General features: G+C 41.0%; 1 protein-coding gene across 1 annotated transcript; it reads right to left on the bottom strand.

The window, feature by feature from the left end:
• Nucleotides 1-3438: 3438 nt before the first annotated feature.
• LOC149431178 (up-regulator of cell proliferation-like) lies at nt 3439-20261 on the bottom strand. The gene is made up of 2 exons (XM_089665823.1): nt 19970-20261; nt 3439-8409 (listed from the first exon to the last, which is right to left on the bottom strand). The coding sequence occupies exons 1-2, from the start codon at nt 20259-20261 to the stop codon at nt 3719-3721; spliced, it is 4983 nt and encodes a 1660-aa protein (XP_089521949.1). The 3' UTR covers nt 3439-3718.
• Nucleotides 20262-22089: the final 1828 nt, after the last annotated feature.

Genomic DNA, 22089 nt, shown 5'->3' with positions numbered 1-22089 from the left:
AGCTATACAGGCTGAGTCTGGGAGAGGCAAATCAGAACTGTAAGAAATGTACTAAGTTCAGTGTTGAAGAAGAACGCCGGAAGATTAGATGATGCTTCACTTAGGACACTATTCTATGAAGTAATGTCTATTGTTAACAGTCGTCCACTTACAGTCAACAACATCAACGACCCAACAAGCTTGGAACCTCTAACTCCCAACCATCTACTTCACCTTAAGTCTGATTACATACAGCCACCACCTGGCAACTTCACCAAAGAGGATTTATACGCAAGGAAAAGATGGCGAAGAGTTTAATATCTATCAGAGCAGTTTTGGAATAGATGGAGCAAGGAGTACTTAGCTCATCTCATACGAAGAAGTAAATGGCAAACGCCTAGAAGAAATGTTCATGTTGATGACATAGTGTTAGTAAAGGAAGACGACTTACCTAGAAGTCAATGGAAATTGACCAAAGTCCTAGAAGCTCGAAAGGACGAAGAAGGACTAGTAAGAAGAGTATTGTTACAAATGGGAGACTCAAAACTGGACAAAAAGGGAAAACGTCTCACAACTCCACTCAAGTTGGAACGTCCAATACAAAAGTTAGTTGTTCTGCTTGAGAGTAACAAAGACACTTGAGAGTTGAGAAACTGATGGAAAATTCCTCAAATTCATGTTCAATATTATTACTGAGAACATAGAATTATAGGTAATTTTGGTGGGAGTGTAGCTGGCCAGCTAAGACCGGTCCTAGGTTGCTAATATGGTTCACATATATATGTATACCAAACCTGCCAATAACCTCAGTACAGTGTATATGTGCACATGTTAAAGCCAAAAGCAGAATCATTGCTGTGATTTATGTCTTTGATTGTTATATGACATTTATATATTAATTGTGTTAGCAGAAGCAGAAAAGGAAAATATGCCTTTAAGAGTAAGTATAAGGTGAGCCAATCACAGACAGCCTCACACTGTACAGAGCCTTAACCAATCCCAGCCAGTTTCACATCTATACCTGTGTAAAACTCCCTGCTAGGATTTTCTAGAGACACATGCTCACCAGACAGAGGAGGAAACAGGCAAAGTTCCAATCAGAGAAGCTCCATGGAAGTAGAGAAGGCCAAATAGGTATTTAATGCACTTGTGTGTTCCTCTGTTGTTTAACAGTGCAGGTAGATCTGTGTTTAAAAACTGTTGTATGTGTTTACTTGTAGTTCCACCGAACTTACGAATCAAGTCACTGTAGAGTAATCGAACAAATTTATAAATCCAAGTGAATTTATCAATCTGTCAAAATATACAGAAAGAATTTATCGAATCTATTGAACCTATCGAGATAAGCTATCGAATCAACCCAATGTAATACGAATTGAACCATTGTAATATGAAAGAAACAAGCCATTGTAAGCCGTTCTATGAAGAAGATTGAAGTTATTAAAGAAGTTAACTAAAGTATTCGGTGTGCTCTTTAAACCTACTGCATCCATAGAGCGGCATTGGAGGAATTACAGAGTAAAGTCAGTCTAATCAAACAAAGAAACAGCAATTGCATAATTTTTCTAATGCCACAGCGCACAAGGCACCAAAGGGTGCTGCGCCTGCCACACTGGTGCCCTGCGGTAATACGACAGTTACGGCATACATTGTCACAATGCACAGAAAGGCATATTATGCATCTCTTAGATTGTCAGCTCTAACGAGCCGGCCCCTGAATCCTCCTATATTATTTGTATTGTATTTGTACTGTCTGCCCTCATGTTGTAAAGCACCGCGTAAACTGTTGGCACTATATAAATCCTGTATAATAATAATGTAGGTGTGATTCAGAGCTATTAATGCTTCAAGTGTTACTAAACCCACAACAGTACAATCAGTCTGTAGATGCAGTAAAGCATGCTTGTTATACTCACTGTGAAACCTAAGGGGTTTATCCTCTGCATTGTGTGAAATGGCTCTTTGATCCTGACTTCTCTGATCCTCCCCTTTTTCCAGTGTCCCGTTGATAACACATATTGTGTGGAGACACTCTGCACATGCTCAGTGTAGTGTGTATTGCTAGAGAGGTTTTTTTTTTTCAGCACAGGGCCAAACAGCACTGTCCAGACAGAGGTCAGGGGTCCTGCATCCTCCTAGAGCAGAAAGAAAACTCATCCTACAAGCTTTAACCAGTGCTCTGCTGAACACTGATAGAAGTCAAGACTGCTGTATACTGCTGATGAGAAGATATTTAGCAGTTTTTATTTACTAAAATAATTGCATTTCCATGTTCAGTGTACTGTGGGAGACAAGATATAGTGAATGCGGGGTCCGGGGAGAGCGGATATAGTGAATGTGGGGTCCGGGGAGAGCGGATATAGTGAATGCGGGGTCCGGGGGAGAGCAGATATAGTGAATGCGGGGTCCGGGAACAGCGGATATAGTGAATGCGGGGTCTGGGGAGAGCGGATATAGTGAATGCGGGGTCTGGGGAGAGCGGATATAGTGAATGCGGGGTCTGCGGAGAGCGGATATAGTGAATGTGGGGTCTGCAGAGAGAGGATATAGTGAATGCAGGGTCCGGGGGGAGCGGATATAGTGAATGCGGGGTCCGGGGAGAGCGGATATAGTGACTGCAGGGTCCAGGGAGAGCAGATATAGTGACTGCGGGGTCTGCGGAGAGAGGATATAGTGAATGCAGGGTCCGGGGGGAGCGGATATAGTGAATGCGGGGTCCGGGGAGAGCGGATATAGTGAATGCGGGGTCCGGGGAGAGCGAATATAGTGAATGCGGGGTCCGGGGAGAGCGGATATAGTGAATGCGGGGTCCGGGGAGAGCGGATATAGTGAATGCGGGGTCCGGGGAGAGCGGATATAGTGAATGCGGGGTCCGGGGGGAGCGGATATAGTGAATGCGGGGTCCGGGGAGAGCGGATATAGTGAATGCGGGGTCCGGGGAGAGCGAATATAGTGAATGCGGGGTCCGGGGAGAGCGGATATAGTGAATGCGGGGTCCGGGGAGAGCGGATATAGTGAATGCGGGGTCCGGGGAGAGCGGATATAGTGAATGCGGGGTCCGGGGAGAGCGGATATAGTGAATGCGGGGTCCGGGGGGAGCGGATATAGTGAATGCGGGGTCCGGAGGGAGCGGATATAGTGAATGCGGGGTCCGGGGATAGCGGATATAGTGAATGCGGGGTCCGGGGGGAGCGGATATAGTGAATGCGGGGTCCGGGGAGAACGGATATAGTGAATGCGGGGTCCTAGGTTTAGTAACACTTTAATGAAACCAATACACAGTAATGCACTAGTAATCATGTGTTGTGGTGTGCTGCATTACAAGAAAAACACATGCACATTTTTGGTGCTTTAGGCAACTCATTCAGCTGATTGAACTGCCTCAGCATAGTGCCCGTTACCACATGGCATTAGGCACGTCAACACACATGCGTTGATGCATCACACACCCAGCCTCAATGCACACTTTAGGATCAATTTTAAAAGAATATATTACATCCAGCCGTATTCCCACGTCTGATTGTGAATTTGTTTACTGACATCAACACTTTCTAAGTTCCGGAGACCTTTGGTGCAGCAAGACAAGCGTGAGAGTATGCAAATGAGAATTTTAGAATAATGAAAATCGTTACACTAAAAAATTATATTTAGAAAAATATATCTTTACCGTTTAGACCCAACACATGTATTGTATATGTGAGTGATGACACAAATACAGCCATGTGATTTTTATATGATTTTAAGATTCCTGTAAACTTTCAAGAGCCTGATCTTCTGTGATTGTCTTCCAATCCTGTGGAAGTTCTGCTGGTTTTGCAGAATAATCATCTGCAAAGTCATCATTAAAAAGTACAAAAATATACTTCCAGTAATCTGAGGATTTGAGGCTGGGGTCAGACTGAATGGGCCAATCTGGATAGTATTTACGACAGTCTTTGTGTGGGTGATATATTTCTTCAGAATTTCTAAATGTATTGTTAGATACCACAGCAGTGGAGCAGATGTCAATGACTAAAGTCTCATCTTTGACCCATCTGTATCCTCCCAGTCCCTGAGGTCTATGGAGAGATGCAGCGTGCTCCTTATGATCATCACCAGCATTCTCACAGGGGACTTTACAGAACGGACATTGCTTACCGCAACCAATCACTTTCTTCAACAATTCCTCCTGAGGCTTCAGTGTGACTCTGGAGAGAAGGCGTTCAATGTTCAACAATTCTGCGTCTGATAAAATTTGCTCCTTTATGCTGGGAAGATAGTAAAGAATGGCCTCAGAGAACTGGCTGACATTTGCTGTATTGTGGAAAGTGATCATTGTCATTTCATTCTGTGAGATCACTATTTCTTTGTCTAGTGACTTGCAGAAACTTTGCAGAAATGTCTCAATGGTCTCTGTTTTCACACATTCCTCACTCTTCAGGACTTCTTCAATTTTTTCAGTGATTGGAGATAAAAGCTTTTCTGCTAAGGAGTTTAGAGTTGATGGACTCTGATATTTTTCAATAATGTAATGACGGATCCAGCCTTTCATAAAGGCCTTATAATGATTAATGTACAACAAATAGCGTTCAAATACTTTTTTCTTCAGCAAGTCCTCCAGCACAGTTAACTGAAAAGCACTTCTGCTGCTAAATATATGACTTTCAGAACTTTGTAAAATGTCATCGATGATTTCCTTGCCGAGATGTCGCAGAATATAATCAGTTAGCGCCGGCTTCAGGCAGAGCTCACAGAATTTTTTGGCCCTGCTCTGACATTCATCTTTCTCATGGAATATGCTCTCAAATGTGGCCAAGTATTCAGGTTTTAATTTTTCAAGGCACATTTTGTGGTAATCTTCTTGAATGAACCTGTCATGTATGCCCTGAAATACTCTAGATGATTTTCCAAAAATAAAAAGTTTTACATCTAGCTCAAACTTGGGAGAAAAGTAACATTTATGAGTAGTTTTGTCTTTGAGTTTATCATTGATCATGTGTAGCAATTCCTGAAAGTAAGTATCATCATAATCCCCTGTGGTGCCTGCCCTCTCTTTGATGTATGTGTCACACATGTCTATCAAAGTCACTGCAAGGCCTTCTATCTTTTCCAGGTGTGCCTGACTTATATAGAATACATTGCGATTTGAGGAAAGAAATGTCCTTTCAACGTGGTATTTGTCAGGAACAAATGGATTGATCCCATAGTCATCCAAGCTCATCACATTGGTTAGGTTTTCATTAATACCTCCTCCCTTTACACCCATTTCCTTCTTAAGCTGATGAAGAATCATTTGTCCAATGTTACGTCTTGTCAGTCCTTCTATTTGTAAATCAGAGAGGGTTTTCTTCCACATCTCTTCAAATTCTTGCTTTGCCTCCATGTCACCAAGTTCACAATTTCTTTCTCTGCAGTTTTTTAGGAGATTTGTTATTTCTTTCTCAATCAGTTCCCGAGATGTCTTCTGAATATCCAGAATCTTGAATTTCCCTTTCTGGATTGAAACTGCCTCATTGAGTTTATTAAGCGAATTCCTTTCCAGTTCTTTCTTCAGGAATCTCACACTTATGAAGAAATCCTCTTTGTATCGTTCAATGAGATGAACATTCACACATTTACTGTTAAAGTATTTTTCCAGTAGCTTCAGCATTGCATCTTCCTCTTCTGACAGTAATCTCTGAAGATCAACTTTAAACTGCATGTACATCTCAGCACTGAGACTGGCTGCGGATTGATTTCTGATGTAAGTTTCTTTGGTGATCATCCAGCTGTGGATCGTGTTTTTGAAGTCCCGTTCCCACAGAGAGTATTGCATAGACAGCTTGGTATACGCTTCCACTAGACTGTTTCTGAAACTGAAGATGAATTTCTCATGTTTCACTGAGCTCCACAAACTTTTTATCCATGTGACTAAGTCAAGGATTCTGCATTGATTTTTATTAGAGTTTGGAGATTTAAAAAATTCCAGCAAATATTTCTTTAATTCATAAACATTTTCACTGTAGCCAAAGTTTACCGGAGCCATTGGTGGATCTCCTTGCCACAGTCCAGGAATGTACCAGTTGTGTTTCTCAGGATCATAATCCATCACATCACTGAAACAGGTAATTCCATGTTTCTTCTCCATATTTGCAGCTACTTTTGTCATTTCATCAAGTTGTTCTAGAAATTTCTTCCTGTCTCTCATGTTCTTTTCATGAGCAGATACATCACTGACATTCTGATGTACTAAGTGACAGTTGGGTATCCTCTCAATTTCTTTCATCCGAAGAAAAGCATGGACCACAATCTGTAAAATATCCTTCATTTCTGATGTGTTTTCCATGGCCATGTTGATGATGGTGATATCACTCAGCCCCACCACCAGTGTGGCCAGTTCATTGTCATGTTCATTGCTGTCCTCCAAAGAGGCCAACTCTGGAGATTTCAGCCCCTCAGTGTCAATCACCAAGATGAAGTGACAGCCCAGCTCCTCTCGGACGTTCTCTTTTATTTTCAGAAGAGTCATGAAGGCTCCTCGTGTACATCGTCCACTGGCCACTGGTAACTGCAGACCAAACATGGTGTTCAGAAGGGTGGACTTCCCTGTACTCTGCACTCCCAGCACTGTGATTACTCTCATTTTGCATTGTCCTCCTGTCTTATTGTCTAGCTCAGTCAGAACATCAGTTATCCACTGTAAAGGAATATTAGAGGCGTCGCCATCAATCAACTCCAATGGGAACCCATCTAGTAGGAGATCAGCAGCAATTCCTGGAAGTTTAGTGAATTGTCTTGTGGTTTTATTATTCTGTTTATTAACAACTGTGGAATACTCAGCCTCATAAAACTGTCCCAGCTCACGTAGGAAATGTTCTATTCCTAAAGAACTGTCTGAGATCTTTTTATCCAGCTGCTTAAGTTCTGCAGTATCTGATTTACTGTTACATTTTTCCTTGTATTCAGCCTGCAACAATGAAGTGTTATTTCTTGCAACTGAATCCAGTTCAAATTTCATCCATCTCAAGAAATAATGTTTTTCAGCTCTAGAGAGGTCAGTAATTGCTGCAATAAAATGCACTATGCCTTCAGGAATGTCATGTTTGTATTGTTTTTCGTGGAGTGATCTGATCTGTTGTTTGAGCTCAGATTGATATTCTTGTGCATCTTTTCCCCCTTGTCTCGTCATTCTGCAAATTTCTTTTTCTACTTTAGACAATTCCTTCCACAGATCTCCCTGTAATTTCAATGTTTCCTTTTTATACCCTTCCACATCTTTTATTTCTGAAGTAATATTATTTGCATTTACTTTTGCTTTCTGACATTCAGCGGAATTCTCATCAACAAAGATATGAAGACCTTCAGTTATATTTGTAGTACTACACAGGTTTCGTCTTTCTTTCTGACTATTTTTTAAAACACTCTCAATGCCATTCTGAATTTTTTTCACTAGTGCTGCATAATGTTCTGTGCTGGTTTTCAGAATAATATTTGTTGCACTCATCTTTAAAATTGTCATTAGATTTGTTATGTGCTTTAAGGTCTCTTCACTTATTTTTTTCCCCTTTTCTGGAGTAACAATAAAATAAAACTGGGTGTCAGTGTCACTGAAGGATGATAACAGTCTGAATTGTATCTCAGAAATACTTTCAATGAATATAAATACAGCTGATGAGACTCGAGTCAGAAATGTGAATTGGTTCATGTTGGTCTCCAGGTCTCCTCGTAGGTTGGTCACTGCAATGGGTTCTGGGAAAACATCAGACTTACCACAGGGAAAATACCAGGACATTTCCACAAGGCCATCAGATATTTTCCTCTCAATATTTCCTCCATCCATCTCATCATGTATGAAGAAGTTTTGTTGTTGTTGGGCTGGATTAAGAACTTGATTCAGGATTTTAGATTTGGATAGTTTGGTGTCACCCAGTCTGATGAAGGAGAAAATAGGCATGGAAATATTCACCACATTTTCCTCACTAAACCCTTTATTGTTTGCTAGTGACTGAGGTCTCCACTTCTTCACAATGTCCCTCATTGCCCAAAGCATAAGGGTGCAGTGTGACCCGTCACCAGCAGGGAGAAGGAGAGGGACGGGAAACTGGCACATGGACAATCTAGATACAATCTCTTGTTGTAGAAAACTGTCTGAACAATGGAGGAGAGCACAGAGGACATCCAGGGGGTGAATGGATTCAATTGAACTACTTTCCCTTTCAATCATTGACTCCAACATGTTTTCAGTGGAATTGATTATTTGTGTATCTTGTCCATACTGAGTATTAAATGCAGTTCTGTTCAAGGCCATCAGCTTTCTCATAAAATGCCACGGAACATCTTGAATGGTCTGGGGATGGACATCACTCAGAGTCTCTGCTCCGATTTCTAGGATGTGTTTCAATGTCAGTTTGGAATCATTTAAATGCTTCATATTTAATCTGATAAGAAGTTCACGGAAAATCTTCAATTTATCTGTAAAAAGAACAAAATGTTTTTAATATATAACCTTATGTTAATCATTACTGGTATAAATAGTTTAAAACAATAAATATGCATTTGAACGGTTTTCTACCTTAAGTCTAGGTTCACACCTAAGTGTTTTGCATTTTTCAGAAACTCACTGCAGTCCATTTAACATGATTTCCTATGGGACACATTTACATATTCGAGTTTTCACCCCTTGCGTTTTTTGGAAAAGGCCAGGGACTTTTTTTTAAATGCAAAGCACTGAATTTTGGTACAATAGACACTGCAAAAATGCATGTAGTGTGTTTTTCATGCTTTTTGCATTTTAATCTGCTCAGCAACAAGTTGGAAAAAAACCCTAAAAAAACCCCTGCAAAATGTATCAAAAATGCATGGACAAAATGCACCGCAAAAAGGTTTGCTTAAACAGATCAAACATAAACTGTATAGGTGTGAACCTAGCCTAAAGCTGAATTCCAACTTTCTTTTCACTAGAAATGAATGGAATGATCAATCCCAGCACAGATCATACCCCTGTACCATGTTGCTCTGTTGTCTGCAGATCACCTGATATTCTGGGATTGGTTGTTGCTTTGTATCATGTGACCCTCTGTATATCCTGCTGATAGACTCTGCCCCTTCCACAGCCACTTCCTCCAGCAGATTATTGCTACCTCTAATGTAGTTCAAAAGGGGAAAAAGTTCCTCAAATTAAAGTATACATTTTCACTTTGATCCTTTACATTCTGCTCCTTTACATACAAATCCCACTTATGTGATATCCTTATGATCAGACAATTTTTTTTTTACATTTTGGGGTAAATACATTTGAATTTGAAATGGAAGTGTTATCTGTCCTGATTAAAAAAAAAAGTTTAAAATGCAGGACTGAGACACCTCCCCCATATTTTTCCATAAAAACCACACTAACTATACATCAGGAGCACATTTGTAATCTGAATCTCCATTTCTAAATTGCATCTATAACTAAAACTTTTTTTTTATAGAATCAGGAATTGCTATAAACCCTGTCAGGTATTTTTTGCTGCCAGTGTAAAATTGGGCACTATCTTCCAAAGTTTGAGGAATTCCCGGCTTAGCCAGCTTTTCCCAGAATAGGTGTCCTAATTGGAAGAATTCTTCCTATTTCTTGTTCTGAGGACAACTCCAAAATGTTGGCTTCACCCTAAATGTTTGCATGGCTGTCAAAGTTCACCAGGACAAATAGAGGAGTGAATATCAACAGTGGAGACAGCAATAAAAACATGACAGACATTCTATCCCCTCCCATCCAAAATTTTAAAAAAAGTATTTTCCTTGAGATGCGCTTAGGGTTCTCTTGTACTGTCTCTCAAGGTAACGGTGTGTTCTGTGTCTCACTCCCATTCTGTCCTTATCACAGTAGGGATGCCAGGACAGAGTTAGGCTATAAGCAATCATAATGTATAAAAAAAATACTGATCACCTCCCCAGAGTAGTACAGTGTTACTATGGTAACGTTATAGTGCTCTGGTCACAATTTTCAAATACAGTGAGGAACAGAAGTATTTGAACACCCTGCAATTTTGCAAGTTCTCCCATTTAGAAATCATGGAGGGGTCTGAAATTCACATTGTAAGTGCATTCCCACACAAAATTTTAAAAAAATATTCAGAAAATCACATTGTATGATTTTTAAAGAATGTATTTGTCTTGCACTGCTGAACATATGTATTTGAACACCTAAGAAACAGCAAGAATTCTGGCTCTCAAAGACCTGTTACTGTGCCTTTAAAAAGTCCACCTCTACTCCACTCATTAATCTAACTTAGTAGCACCTGTCTGAGCTCTTTAAAGACACCTGTCCACCCCACAGTCAGTCAGACGCCAACTACTACCATGGGCAAGACCAAAGAGCTGTCAAAAGACAGCAGAGACAAACTTGTGGACCTCCACAAGGCTGGAAAGGGCTACGGGCCAAGCAGCTTGGTGAAAATAGATCAACTGTTGGAGCAATTGTTAGAAAATGGAAGAGGCTAAAGACGACTGTCAGTCTCCCTCGGACTGGGGCTCCATGCAAGATCTCACCTCGTGGGGTATCACTGATGATAAGAAAGGTGAGGAATCAGCCCAGAACTACAAGGGAGGAGCAGGTCAATGACATGAAGAGAGCTGGGACCACAGTTTCAAAGGTCACTGTCGGTAGAACACTACGCCGTCATGGTTTCAAATCATGCATTGTACGGACGGTTCCCCTGCTCAAGTCATCACATGTCCGGGCCCGTCTGAAGTTTGTCAATGACATCTGGATGATCCAGAGGAGGCATGGGAGAAAGTCATGTGGTCAGATGAGACCAAAGGAGAACTTTTTGGTCTAAACTTCACTCGTCGTGTTTGGAGGAAAAAGAAGGATGAGTTGCATCCCAAGAACACCATCCCTACTGTGAAGCATGGGGGTGTTAACATCATGCTTTGGGGTGCTTTTCTGCAAAGGGGACAGGACGACTGCACTGTATTAAGGAGAGGATGAATGGGGCCATTTATTGTGCGATTTTGAGCAACAACCTCCCTCCCTCAGTCAGAGCATTGAAGATGGGTTGTGGCTGGGTCTCCCAACATGACAACGACCCGAAGCACACAGCCAGGATAACCAAGGAGTGGCTCCGTAAGAAGCATATCAAGGTTCTGGAGTGGCCTAGCCAGTCTCCAGACCTAAATCCAATAGAACATCTTTGGAGGGAGCTGAAACTCTGTGTTGCTCAGCGACAGCCCCGAAACCTGAAAGATCTAGAGGAGATCTATGTGGAGGAGGGGGCCAAAATCCCTGTTGCAGTGAGTGCAAACCTGGTCAAGGACTACAGGAAACGTCTGACCTCTGTAATTGCAAACAAAGGCTTCTGTACCAAATAATAACACTGATTTTCTCAGGGGTTCAAATACTTCTGTTCAGCAGTGCAAGACAAATACATTCTTTACAAATCATACAATGTGATTTCCTGAATTTTTTTTTTTAATTCTGTCTCTCAGAGTGGGAATGCACCTACAATGTGAATGTCAGACCCCTCCATGATTTCTAAGTGGGAGAACTTTCAAAATCGCAGGGTGTTCAAATACTTCTGTTCCTCACTGTATGTAATCAAAAAGAGAAACAAAGAAAAAAATTATTACTTTTCTTTGTACTGTCACCAGTCAGTGTCCCTAATCACCGCCACACCCGTTATATGATGACGCTGTACTGCACTGGTGACAGGATGTAAAAAAAAAAGAGAAAATGTTTTAGTTTACTTAATTTTCCAAAAAATTGTAAAAAAAATCATAACTTGAAAAAACTCTCCATGCCTGTTAGTAAATACCTTGGACTGTGTATTTTCCAAAAAGATGTCATTTGAGGGGTATTTGTACTGTCCTGGCATTTTCGGACCTCATGAAATCGGCCATCTGTGCATCAGGATTGATTGATTTTCAGATATATATACAATAGTTTATGGACTTTATAACTTTCCTACAGACTAAATAATATACACTAATTTGGGTTATTTTCACCAAAAAAGTAGGAGAATACATTTTGGCCTACATTTTTGAAGAAAGACTATTTATTTGCAAACTGTTATAAAAACTTAATTTTTTTTAATTGCTGGTCTTTTTTAGCTTATTAGCAAAAAATGAAAACCCCCAGTGGTGATTAAATACCACCAAAAGTAAGCCCTAGTTGTGTGAACAAAATGATAAAAATTCCATATGTGTACAATGTTGCATGACGGCACAATTGTCATTCAAAGTGTGACAGTGCTGAAAGCTGAAAATTGGCCTAGGCAGGAAGGGGGTGAAAGTGCCCAGTAATGAAGTGGTTAATTGAACACACTGAAGTTAGAAGCTCACAAGTGTAATAAAAGCGCCACACCCTTAATACTTTAAAGCAGCAATTCCACCTAAAAGAAACCAAATAAATTTCTTAGTGCTATAACTTAAATAAAGGAATGCGCTAAAACCACAAACTATTCCTAATTTAGTGTAGAAACATTAGTGCAAAAGATATATCTATTCTCAATTAATATAAAAAAATATCAAAATTATGTGCAAAACTATTTTTTAGTGCATAAGTAATTTAAATAATTAAATTTGTGAATATAAAAATTGTCCAATTCTGAATTTCTTCAAATGTCCAAACAAATCCTTTTCAAATTCAAGTGCTCTCAAAGAAATTGTGCCAAAATCCACCACCAGAGTAAAGTTGGGTAACTCACCAGAGCTCCATGCTGATCAATCTCTAGATCAGCAAAAACGCTTTTTGCTCTGGGAGCAGATGCAATGAATCAACTTCTCAGGTGTGATGATCAATAGCTACACAATCATCCATAAGGTAGGTATCCACCACTCAGTATAATGGCTCCAGGAGCATTATATCACTCTCTCTTTTTATATCTCTCCACCGAGGTCATGTTTGGGAATGAAAGAAAAAATCATGGTGCAGCCAGTTTTTTTATAAAAGTATCCAACAATTTAATAAAGATTTACACTCACAAAAAGGGTGTCTTCACCGACACCAGTATAACAGCATAAAACAGCAAATGGTATAACAGTCTCCTGTTCCCCGCACACTCACTACAGCGCTCGTGACTTAATCCTCTCTCCGTCTCAGACCGCCCCTTGAAGACGTCATTCATGATGAAACTAGTAGGGCTTGGCTTGCTGGATGCTGACGTCTGTGGAGAAGATTGAGTCACGAGCGCTGTAGTGAGTGTGCGGGGAACAGGAGACTGTTATACCATTTGCTGTTTTATGCTGTTATACTGGTGTCGGTGAAGACACCCTTTTTGTGAGTGTAAATCTTTATTAAATTGTTGGATACTTTTATAAAAAAACTGGCTGCACCATGATTTTTTCTTTCATTCCCAAACATGACCTCGGTGGAGAGATATAAAAAGAGAGAGTGATATAATGCTCCTGGAACCGTTATATTGAGTGGTGGATACCTACCTTATGGATGATTGTGTAGCTATTGATCATCACACCTGAGAAGTTGATTCATTGCATCTGCTCCCAGAGCAAAAAGCGTTTTTGCTGATCTAGAGATTGATCAGCATGGAGCTCTGGTGAGTTACCCAACTTTACTATGGTGGTGGATTTTGGCACAATTTCTTTGAGAGCACCTGCATTTGAAAAGGATTTGTTTGGACATTTGAAGAAATTCAGAATTGGACAATTTTTATATTCACAAATTTAATTATTTAAATTATTTATGCACTAAAAAATAGTTTTGCACATAATTTTGATTTTTGATATTAATTGAGAATAGATATATATATATATATCTTTTGCACTAATGTTTCTACACTAAATTAGGAATAGTTTTTGGTTTTAGTGCATTCCTTTATTTAAGTGAAGTTAGAAGCTGATTGGCTCCCTAGCTGCACCAGATTTTGCACTCTCCAGTTTTAGTAAATCAACCTCATTGTGTCTCCTACTTGCTGCTTGCTGTGGGGCTACAGTATCAATCCAATAAACAATGTGACTCTGACTTACCAGACCATGCTGCTGGTCTTTTTGAGTCCAGGCTTTGCCTGTCATGGGGGGCATACCCTGAGAGGGGTCTGTACAGAACTCTGACTACATGCATTGCACAAAGTGCCAAGGGGAGCACCCAAGCAGGATCCAGTACCCAAAGCAACATTTCAGGCCATCCCCATAGCGTGGGGCCTAGGTATGGCTTCCAAGGTATTACCGAGGTGGTACAAATCCAGATGCATTGCTCCTACTGTTGTGGTAGAAGACAGTGAGGAGTTGAATAAAGAATCTGAAGTACAGTAATAAACTAGTTGACTTCAGAATAATTTCTCAGTAAAGAAGAAGAAGAGGTTCATTACCTACGGACACTAGTGAACAACTGAGGACTCATGGAGTGGGTTAGGGTTATAGGGGGACACCCAGGGGGCATGTCCAGCAAAGCTTTGCCAGTGTCCATTCACCCGAAGGTAGCAGCCTATAGCCAGGTATAAAAAAGAAAATGGTGTTGGGTTTCCTTACACAGTGCCTAAATACACTTATATACCATAATTAGTGCATAAATATAAATCTCAAATAAATTCTAACAAAAAGGCCTTGTGTCTCATCCCACATTAGAGAATCTCTGGAGCCAGTCTATTATATCAGAGAGTAAAACTGTTGGCTGATTTTATCATCCTGCCTAAAAGAAGTTTGGATATCAGGATTGGTCATACCTATTGTACCACTGTGAGATGGGGAAACAGCTTTCATTGTTTGAACACTGATTGAAGTTAAAGCTGTTCTGGCTGACATTCTGCAGTTTGGCCACAAGATGTCACTGTTTCTAACAGCTTCAGACTGCATAGAGATTTCTATATTCAGTAAGGGGTGGGGTTTTCTCAAGGAGAAGTGAACAGGAAGAGAAAAGGGAAGTCATACTGGAGAGAGAAGGCCGAGTGATTGGATAATCTCTTGCCATCGAGCTGTGGAGAATGCCCTCCGTAATCAGAAATCCCATTGAGTGAAGCTGATGGTGTTCAAGACACTAATCCTGTTCAAAGAGGGGAAGATTTGCTGCCAGGAAGCTGATGAGGACAGAGGAGCAGAGTCACATACATTGCTGGTAATATTGCATGCTCAGTGGAGAGACATTTGTTCTGTTCAGAGTCACCAGCGGATGCAAAGCAGACCCAGGTCGGTAAGATCGCGCACGCGCCTCATGTCAGTGTTGACGCCCATAGGACTGAGACAGGCCTATAGTTAGTTAGTTAGGGTCTCTGTGTCAGGCCACAAGTGTTGTTACTGATCATTGGAAGGACTCCACAACTTAAATTGACATTTCACATTGGAGAGCTGATAAAATCCCACAAACTCAAGCCAGACTGGTGTTTTGCTCAGAAGGAATACTCAGGCACGCGCTACAGGACCAGTTATGGGAGGGGGAATACTGTAGATTTGTGTAAGATTGTAAGCTGTTGTGCTGCACCGCAGGCTAGCCCATACCGTACACCCATACACTGATTCCTGCTCTGTAGGGTAATAACAGGTAAGGTGTGGCAGCTTAGTTGTGCCCCCCAGTAGGTAAATTACTTCACTTTCTACCTTCATCCATCAGAAGGCGCCATGCTGTGCAGCACAAGGGTCTCAGCCTTTGGGCTGGGTGTATGTAAATTTATTGTATGTTCCCAGCATTTGTGGTTGTGTTTGTTTGCCACATCTAAGTAAAATTCTGTTGTGACAAAAGCTGGTGTTGGGGTTGCTTTCCTCGTTCGTGACTTCACTGTATCCTGGGGAGCCCACCCACCACTACTGCTAAACCGGATTTGTTTATGCTTTTTGGCTGTATTGCTGCACCTTATAGTGTGGAGGCTTATTGGCCCTTTGGGGTCGCTGTATGAAGGTGAGGGGGCAATCCAGCCGGCGACGGATCACAATTGTTTTCACCTGTATCACCATGGAATTTTTTTCACTTTGAAGAGTTCACATGGGGACATTTGTTGCTCATTATTATATTATTTAGTGGCACAATATTTGTGGCATTAAGTGGCTAGTAGGGTTTTTTTGTATGTTTTTTTTTTTTGCTGCACATTGTGATATATTGTTGTGACACTGTTTATGTATTTGTGTTCACATAAATAAGTCCCAATTAGGGATTTGATCATACGAGTCATACATTGTTTATTTTGGTCACTTATCACAGTAACACATTTATGTGGAAGGACTTTGTGTGGTCCGAAAATTTTGTTTTGAGTCAGGTTTTTATCCTGACAGTCTCGCTGTATATTATTCACGTTTATCAGTTGTGAATCTTCTGGTCACGGCACTGTTTCAGGCATATTTTATGTGTTTATTTATGGTTTATGTCACTTTTTTCCCTATTTAAGGGATGCATGTACATTGTCTCCAGTGTGTGATGTCTATTTCTCGTTTTACAAATCTATATATTTTTTTGCATATTCTCACATGATATTGTCCTTTTTTGATGTGTATATTTCTTTTTGTTATAATTTTTTTAGATTTATATTTATGCACTAATTATGGTATATAGGTGTATTTAGGCACTGTGTAAGAAAGCGCAACAACATTTTCTTTTTTATGTTTGCAACTTATTCAGGTTTATTGCCAGGTAATAGTAGCTTCCTGATCTTTATATTTATCTTTATTCTGAGTAGTGCAGGTGGTTTACATACTACAGCCTATAGCCGGGGTCTATGATATCCATCCTGTGTCTTGTACCTTACCATTAAGATAACAATGTATCAGTGTGGGAATACAATGCTGTTGGCTCAGGAATGTCAGTAATTTGTTTCACAAATCTTCGTTTGTCTTCATTCTACTCACTGTTGTACAATGTTACAAAAACTAAGATTTGGCTTCCTTACACAGTGCCTAAATACACTTATATACTATAATTAGTGCATAAATATAAATCTCAGTTCTTACAAAGAAATATACACATCAAAAAAGGACAATATCATGTAATAATACTCAAATAAATATATAAATGTGTAAACGAGAAATAGATATCACACACTGCAGAAAATGGTGAGACAATGTACATGCATGTGTCACGATCGCCAGATCGCCGCCACCAACATGCGACAATCCAACGACCGCGACCACCAATACGTCACAATCACGGCGTCAGAACCCGGACCTTCTCACCAAACTCGTGACAGAAGGACCGGCCGATCTAAACCCACGGTGTGACGCGCGTAACAAGGCCAGACCCAGCTGCACCCTACACAGCGATTGTCGAGCTAATGGACTACAATCGGTGCCTGCAGCCTGAATGCACTTGTTACTGGGTCGGGTTAATTATGCAACTAACCCTCTACTGCCACCACCGTCTTTTGTCAGAGAAGGAAACTCTATTTATCAAATATACACTATAATGATTGAAATAATGATCTGTACAACACGGTCCGCAGGCCCGTTATACAGAGATTATAACGAACAGTAGCGTCTCTTCAAAGGTTCAAAGGCAGGAATTCGTGAATCGCAAGTAAGCGCTTAGAAACAGTTTAACACTTTCAGAAAGAGAGATTTATTACTAAAAGAGTCAAACAGGTGCAATAAAATATTTACAAAGAAAATGTAACTAAGATATATAGATAGATAGATATAGATATATATATATAGATATAGATAGATAGATATATATATACAGAAAACAGCCAGCACAGGATAACAGGGAGAAGTTAGAAGGTTAAGTTACTTGCCCTTTTCAGCTTTAAGGTGAGCAGATCCAAGTTGCAAAGCGGGAAGGATCTTTGATCTCCTTTTGTTACCGATGTTAAAATTGGGAGATGTGTTTGCTTAGTTTTTAGGCTTACCAGCCTGTCTTTTAAAATCCCCCTGCAAGGGGGGGTGGCTTTGAGTACTGGCCAATACCCTGTTTTGGGAGGGATGTCGGGCGGACTCTGAATTAAAACCAACAGCTTCATAATCCATGATATGAAACATAGGTGACAGCTGACCTGAGGAATGTTCATTTAACTTCTGTCACCTGGCTGGTAGGTTTTATGAGTTTCCAACTTCTTTCAAGTCCGGGGAAAGCTGCCTTATCTTGGTTAGGAGGGGTGAGTTTTCACAGGCCTTGGGACTGAGAGTCTGCTGGCTCATGGGGGGGGCTTTGTAGCGCTGGGCCTCCTGCTGCTCCAGCCTGGCAGCAACTTTTAACACTTACACATCTGTCCCTGTGCCTCTCAGGAAGGGAGGGGGTAGGGAATGAAGGATTGAGGAATACTTCTAATAAAAAAGGGGAACTCTGCATCCATCTCTGATGAGCACGTTTGCTACAGCATGCATTAAGATAAAGCAACAAAAAATAATACTAAATGAAGTGCTAAATATTGCAAAATAGAAACATATAACTCATTCATTCATAAAATATAACATGTTTTAGTGAACTGACTGCTTGTGAGATAAATATCTCATGAGCTATTCTAAGGCAAAAATGCATGAAGTGCTTAATTCTTAGTGAATTATTCTTATACAGGATTTATATTGTGCCAACAGTTTGTGCAGCACTTTACAACATGAGGGCAGACAGTACAGTTACCGGGGCTTTTTTTCTCAGAATAGGTGCAGAAACGGCCCCCTTCTGAGCCACTTCTTGTCTCCGCCCTTCCCTCCTAGCACTGTCCCTTGGTTCCACCCTCTACCCACCTCCCAGTACCGCTCCTTTTAGAGAATACAGAGCCAAGTATCATTTTATGGTGCTAAGTCATTTGTATGGAATTTGTTAATAACAAGAAAAGCAATACAATAGTTCCCCCAAAGCCAGCAGCAATAACCCCCCCCCCCCTTGGCAACAATAGACTTCCATGCAAAAATAGATCCCCCAGTAGCCAACATCAATAGACCTTCCAGCACACCCCATCACATACATTTAATGCTGGAGGTGCCAGTGTTCCCCTGCAGAAAAAAAGCCCCGACAGTTACAATACCATTTCATGCAGTAGGAATCAGAGGGCCCGGCTCATTAGAGCTCACAATCTAAAAGGGGAGTGATACAAAAGTTAATAACTGTGGGGGATGAGCTGATGGAGAAAATAATAAAAGTACAGTTGTTAGGTGGAGGCAGGATAGGCTCTGAAGAGAAGTTTTCAGCGATCGTCTAAACGTGGTCACAGTAGGAGATAGTTGGACAGATTGGGGTAGGGAATTCCATAGGATGGGAGAGGCTCAGAAGAAGTCCTGGAGGCAAACATGGGAGAAGGTGACAAGGGAGCTAGAGAGCAGTAGGTGTTGGGAGGAACGAAGAGAATGATTTGGTTAGTATTGTGAGGCTAGGTTTTTGATGTAGCTGGGGGCAGACTTGTGGATGGCTTTGTAAGCTGTTAGTATTTTGAAATTAATTTTTTGGGTGAGCGGAAGCCAATGGAGGGTTTGGCAGAGAGGGACGGCAGACACTGAATGGTTGGTTCTGGCAGCAGCATTCATGATGGGCTGAAGGGTGGCTAGCCTATATAAAGGTAATACAATGAGGAGGAAGTTGCAGTAGTCGAGGTGAGAGATGTCCAGGGAGTGGATTAGGAGCTTTGTGGTGTCATTGGTTAGGAAGGGGTGTATTTTGGAAATGTTGAGAGGGTTAAGACGACAAGCTGGAAAGTGATTGGATGGGGGGACTGAAAGGAGAGTTCAGAATCCAGGATTACATCTTGTCCCCTGGCTTGCAGGGATGGATTAATAGCTGGATCATTGATCTTGACTAAAAAAATCAGGGAAGAGGTAAGCGGGGGAGGAAATATTATGAGCTTGGTTTTGGAGAGATTGAGTTTGAGGAAGTGATGTGATATCCAGTCTGATATGTTGGTCAGTAATTTAGTGATGTGTGAGGAGACTGATGTTGTGAGCTGATGTGTAGAGAGATAGATTTGGGTTTCATCAGCGTAGAAATGTTATTGAAAGCCATGGGAGGCTGACCCAGGGAGAAGGAGTAGATTGAGAATAGGAGAGAGCCAAGAACAGAACCTTGGGGGACCCCAATACAGAAAAGAGAAGAGGAAGTAGAATTGTAAGTGACATTGAAGGTACGGTGGGATAGGTAGGATTAGATCCCCCAGCCTAAAATACTTCTATAGATCAGATGACTTACTTTCTGGAAAGTGTTGGGACAGGTCACTCAGTGCTGGAAATCTGGGGATCAGATTCTCAAGATGACACAGGAATTTCTGACAGTGTTCTTCTTTCTGAAATATAATGCTCATAAATTTTTCAACTCTCCCTCTTGGATCTTCATCATGTTGAAGTTGAATCATCTCATCCGCGGTTATGAGGCCTTGAGATCCCAGCTCATCACAAAAACCGTCTGCGTCCTCCTCAAACACTTCTATTAATTTCCATTTAAGACATTTTATCATCTTTGCGGCATCTGTGCCAGAAGTCATGATTTCTTGGTTTCAGAATCTAAAAATAAATAAAAGTTATTCTGTGATTATTAATTTTTAACTGAAAATATAGTGTATTTTTTGATGATCACACAATTTACCCTATTTTAGCATTAAAGTGTATGTAAATGTAAAACAATTTTGGATGGTGTAAGGAAGGGTTGGGCCCTTTGCTGGGTTTTTATTGCTATCGGTGTCCCCGCTGTGGAGATTTGCCCTTTAAAATGAGGGGGAGTCAAAAGATTTTTAAATTATCACAGGAACAAGAGGTGAGAATTAATCTTCCAATGAGGGTCACCTGTTCAGGGGACAACTGTATAAAAGGGGAATTCCTCTCACTTTGTAGGAATTTTCACTCACTTCCTGTTGTGGCTCCGGGGACAGGAATTTCAGTGATATCTACCCGAAAGGGCAGAAATAAAAAAAAAAACTCATCTGAGTTTCTCTCTTTCTCTATCTACCTTTCGCTATCCAAGAGATAAAATAAAGTTTGGCCTATACATAGTTTTTAAATCTGTGATGTAATTTTCACACTTTTTTCTTTCCTTGTTCAAATATTTTATTGGGCTTTAAAGGTGTAAGGCATACAACGATATGCAAAAACATTTCCAGTAAAGATAAGGGATTAAGGCGTGAGGCCTAATGGCCAACAGTTAAGATCAGACTATTGTAACCATAGGGGAAACCACAACGAGTAAGGGAGGATAAAACAAATCAAAGGAGCGGAGTATTGCTTGATGGGTACAAATGGTTGGTACTCCTAGTGCATATGGATGAGTTAATGTGAACAGTCAGAGAGAAAGGAACAGGGTAAGACAAAAAGGGGGGTAGAAGAGAGGAGAGAAAAATAATAAAAAAGAGGGAGGGGAGAAAAAGGGAGGGGGGGGGGAGAGGGGTACAGACAGAGTGTGTGACAACCAGAGCAGAGAGGGGGACTTGGGACCGGACTAAGGCTCCGGGCTACCATCTGATAGTGAAGATTAAGGGAGGAGCAACGATTCGTCAAAGTTTCGAGGGAAGAAGTGGTCTACCCAGGGTGACCATACTGACAAAAATTTAAGGACTGTGTCTGTGATGGCAGCTTTCACTTTAGCGTATATCATAGCCTGTGTCACCTTATTTTGAACTGCAAATATGCACAGAGATGGGGTTTTCTAGGACTTGGCTATAACTTGTTTGGCAGCTGTTGTAATCTGCAAGAAAAGCTTGACTTGGAGTTTGGATATCGAGTGAGGTCACATATTAAGTAGGGCGATGTCTGGATTAGGCGACAATGGTTGTTGAAAGAGTAGACAGCATGTGGAAGACGCCAACCCAGAAGGAATGAACTACTTGGCAGGACCACCAGATGTGGAGGTAAGTTCCTGCCATCGCACAGCCCTGAAAACAGTCTGGAGAGTAACCTGGAGTATACTGACAATCCTTGCCAGGACTAAGTACCATCGAGACAGGACCTTGTAATTAGTCTCAACCGCTACCACGTTCTGTGAAGAGGATTTAGTTGCCAACCAGATGCGGTCCCACTTGTCTGGGCTTGGCTTGGAACCTAGGTCCCTCTCCCACTTAGTAACATATGAGGGTTCAGGGGAAAACTCTGGAGTCAATAATAGGGTATAAAAAGCAGAGATGAGGCCTTGCCTATGCGGGTCTTTCTTACACACACTTTCGAAGCAGGTCATGGAGCGAACGAAGCATGAAGTGGTGGAAAGGGGGAAGTAGAAGTGCTTCAGTTGAAGATAGCGAAATATTTCTGCCGCTGGTAGGGAATGAGATTCTCGAAGGGAGGGGAATGATTTGATACCTGCGTTAGTCAAAAAATGATGGGAAG

Source organism: Staurois parvus, unplaced genomic scaffold (genome assembly GCF_062004578.1).
Source record: "Staurois parvus isolate SC_StPar_1 unplaced genomic scaffold, SC_StPar_1.0 ptg002362l, whole genome shotgun sequence".
NCBI lineage: Eukaryota > Metazoa > Chordata > Amphibia > Anura > Ranidae > Staurois > Staurois parvus.
The sequence above is the reverse complement of the archived record's forward strand: the minus strand, read 5'-3'. Positions and strand labels throughout refer to the sequence as shown.